Source organism: Lathyrus oleraceus, chromosome 3 (genome assembly GCF_024323335.1).
Source record: "Lathyrus oleraceus cultivar Zhongwan6 chromosome 3, CAAS_Psat_ZW6_1.0, whole genome shotgun sequence".
Classification (NCBI taxonomy): Eukaryota; Viridiplantae; Streptophyta; class Magnoliopsida; order Fabales; family Fabaceae; genus Lathyrus; species Lathyrus oleraceus.
This window is the reverse complement of record NC_066581.1, coordinates 431,901,421-431,905,527: the sequence shown is the minus strand read 5'-3', so window position 1 is coordinate 431,905,527 and position 4,107 is coordinate 431,901,421. Positions and strand designations below refer to the sequence as shown.

The window sequence follows — 4,107 nt, the reverse complement described above, 5'->3', positions numbered from 1 at the left end:
TGAAAGGCGCGTTGGAGGAATACTGAAACAAGAATTGCAAAGGAATCCAAGACTATAAAAGAAACTCACCGGATCAAAGTTATGACGCATACAGGTGCGGCGTTCTTCACTTCCCTTCCGATTTCGACTTCTTCTTCTTTGAGATCTTCTGTTTACTTTGGCGGTCTATCTTTGGTGTTGTGCGATTAAGGATTGCAGTAGTAAACTCGCGGATGCAGAGATATCAGGGTCTTAGCTCAAGTGCTTTTGAAGCTTCGATATGAAGCTTCAAATGGCTGCAAAGTAGAGCTCTAGGTGAGATTTTCGTGTGTGAGCGAGAATGAGGAAGATGAAGATTGATGAGTGATCTTTTTGCAACTTTCAACAGGAAAAAATAATGAGTCGAATTGAGAGATAAGAAAGGATTAAATAGGGGATTAGAATGAAGTTGGGAATTGGTTAGGACTGACTCACTGAGTTAACTAACAACTCAGTTAGTTAGTGAGCTCAAATTCAGTTAGTTAGAGATTTCTAAAAACTCCTTGAGTGAGTTTTCTACTGTTATCAAAGAATTTTGTTTTACTCCTCTTGGGCGTGCATAGACTCAGCTTCACCAAATTAAATTAATTTGAATGCAAATGTTCAGTCAAAGAAAAAGCTATTACTAACCAACTTTTTTATTTGTGCAATTTCAAGGAGGAATATGATGACTTTGTTAACCGTGGTATTTCGGTCTTTTGGGTTAAAGAGTATCTTTCGATACTACTCCTTTTTATTAGAAGTCTTTGTTGAAGTTTGTTAACAGTTAGGTAACTTTGTTAGTTTTAGTTAGGAGTGAATTGAAAGTTAGTTGGAAACTTGATTTTCTTGTTAATTTGAATTTCAGTTAGTTAGAAAGTGTTTCTTGGTTGTTAGTTCAATTGAAAATTAATGAATTTCTATGACTAGTTGTTGCAGGTTATGTGCCTCAAAACCAAGTGGAATTGTATGTTATATGATCCGCTCAACTAGTGGCTTTAAGTTGCAGATTCGATATATTTTGGCACTGCATGGAAACCATGGTGACTATGATGCAAGGCAAACATGATGATGACTAGCTGCATAGGTCTTGGTTCAAATGCAGTTCGTTATATTAGAAAATGTAGGTGACTTGAAGATTGATGGAAAATGCAGGTGGTAAGTTTGGATTTTACAAGTAGGTTGTGCCAAGGTCTTAATTCGGTAATCTAAAAGTGTTAGATTGTGAACTCGTGAATTGTGTTGAAAATCTTATTAAGTTAAGCTCAATGTTAGTTGGTGTTAGTAATGGAGTTAGATTGTTAACTTCAAATCTAAGTTAGTGCTAGTTTCGATTGGTTGGCATGCTAGTTGGTGGTGATAATGAAAAAACTAATACAATTCATATGCCTTATTGCAGATTTCTGTTGATTATCAAGACCTTCTTTGCTTTGCTTTATTTCTTGTTTGTTTTGGCCGGACCAGGTGGTTAGTTCAGTTAGGTCGTAAAAAAAAGATGTTAGAGATTAGTTGGAATTGTCAGAAATTGGTTATATTTGGAATTATTATGTTATAGGTTAGTGACCACTTTTATTCGAGTTTTGTTAATCATTTGGGTTATGTTAAAAATTAAGATGGAACGTGTTATTTCGGGTTTTACTGCTTGGAGTATGTTAATCATAAGTTGTTGCCCACTCTGGTTTTCCAAGTCACCATAATTTCCCTCCTCCATGTGTTGGCCATGGTTCATGTAAGTCCAGTATATCCTTTTAGCAAACATATCATGAAATCTTAGCTTGCTATGAACTGAATGGTGTTTTGGCAAGGTTGAAATGACCGCACCGTGGGATTTGCAAAATTCGAATTATGAAGGGAATTGTTGCGTTATGAATGTGCAAGGGTTCTGTTAAGATTTTAAGTTGAAATCCATTATGGTTTTCTTGCAGGTTGTAAAGGGTAAAGCATTGATCAGGCCAGGCTTAAACACTAAAGCCAAAACTCATCCGCGGTTGGAAAATGGTCGGTCACGTAGCTTCTGGTTCAGTTTCAGAATTGTTGTTCAAAACGTGTCTCAATAAAGAATTGGTTGTTCTTTTTTTTTTAAAGTTATGCAGGCATATTGTCTACTAGGGACACAACGACTACATTACGGTCCAAATTAACAACACCGAAAGAGAAGAAATATTCCCTGACAAGGCAACTTGAGAAGGTAGTGAAGCTGAAAATAAATTTGGAGTCAATTGTTTATTTTGAAATCTTCTGATGTTGATTCTTTTATTTGGTGTAGATGCAATACCAACTGTCATACTGACTTGTTCTTATTTCAACATTATGAGTTTCGCTGTGGATCTGATGCAGGATTTTACTTGTCCTGTACCTGTGATAAGAGAAGACAAATCAATTGCAACGTCTGTATTTTTATTTAGTACAATTTTGGTCTTTATACATATTCAGAAACTTTTGATATTCTAGGAAACATAATTGTAAATACTATTAACTTGTCTACTGTCTCTTGACCTTCGAAATCTCTCCATTTAACTTATTAATAAAACCTATTAATTCTAACATTAAAGTTTATTCAACAAAACTCCTCTGTAAACTTAAATGTTTCTTCTATTCATCATCCCTATCAATTTCTTGCCTCTGTCGAAGATTTCTTTTGATAATGGTTTTGTGAAAATGTCTGCTGCTTGGTCCTTACTTGCTACATGCTTCAATTCGACATTTCCTTCCTTCACGTGTTCTCGAATGAAGTGGAAACGAACGTCAATGTGTTTGCTCCTTTCATGGTTTACTGGATTCTTTGCTAACTCAATTGCTGACCTGTTGTCAACGTGTATTATTGTAGCATCTTTCTGTTCTAGCTCCATTTTACTCATCAATCTTCTGAGCCATATTGCATGACAAACGCACCAGGATGCTGCTACATATTCTGCTTCACATGTCGAAAGTGTTACTATTGGTTGCTTTTTAGAAAGCCAAGTAAATGCAGTATTTCCCATGAAAAACACATATCCAGAAGTGCTTTTTCGATCATCTATGTCTCCGCACCAATCACTGTCAGAGTAACCAACCAACTTGTATTTCTTTGAATTCGAGTAAAACATCCCAAGTGACACTGTTCCTTGGATGTACCTCTGAATTCGCTTCAATGCCTTCCAATGTGTGTAAACTGGCTCCTCCATGAATCGACTTACAATGCCTACACTTAATAAGATATCTGGTCTTGTACATGTGAGATAGCGAAGACTTCCTACCAAACTTCGATATTTGCCTGCTTCGACACGTTCTCCTCCATCAAATTTTGACAATTTTGTTCCTGGTTCCATTGGCGTCGAAGCCGGATTACAGCTTTCCATCTTATATTTTTTCAAGATTTCTTTTGCATATTTTTCTTGTGAGATGAAGATTCCTGTTTCTTCTTGTCGAACTTCCAGACCAAGAAAGAATCTCATCAGGCCTAAATCTGTCATCTCAAATTCACGTGTCATTGTGCTTTTGAATCCTTCTATCATCTGATCATTACTGCCCAGAAAAATAAGATCATCAACATAGAGAGCAACAAGTAATACATTCCTTCCATTTTTCTTCACATAGAGGGCATGTTCGTACGAGCATTGCTCGAACCCGTTCTCCTTGAAATATGTGTCGATACGTGTGTTCCATGCTCGCGGTGCTTGCTTCATCCCATATAGCGCTTTCTTCAATTTCAGTACCTTCTTCTCTTCTCCAGCTTTCATGTACCCGAGTGGTGGTTCGACATAGACTTCTTCTTCTAGTACACCATTCAGAAAAGCTGTTTTGACATCCATTTGAAATATTGGCCATTTGAATTGAGCAGCTTGAGATATGAGTAATCGAATTGTCTCCATTCTTGCAACAGGTGCAAATACTTCGTCATAATCAACTCCTGCTTTCTGTTTGTATCCCTTCGTAACAAGTCTAGCTTTGTATCGTTCTATTTCTCCTTGAGCGTTCATCTTTTTCTTGAATACCCATTTTACACCAATGGGTTGACTACCTTTTGGCAATTCAACTAGCTCCCAAGTGTTGTTGTGGATAATCGCCCTCATCTCTTCGTCTATGGCACTTTTCCACTTCTTGTCTCGTACTACTTCTTCAAAACTGATA

At 36.9% G+C, this 4,107-nt stretch overlaps 1 protein-coding gene across 1 annotated transcript; it reads right to left on the bottom strand.

Moving 5' to 3' along the window:
- Positions 1-2,478: 2,478 nt before the first annotated feature.
- Positions 2,479-3,335, bottom strand: LOC127131578 (secreted RxLR effector protein 161-like). Its single transcript, XM_051060493.1, has 2 exons — positions 2,678-3,335; positions 2,479-2,528 (listed from the first exon to the last, which is right to left on the bottom strand). Exons 1-2 carry the CDS (start codon positions 3,333-3,335, stop codon positions 2,479-2,481), a joined length of 708 nt encoding a protein of 235 aa, XP_050916450.1.
- Positions 3,336-4,107: the final 772 nt, after the last annotated feature.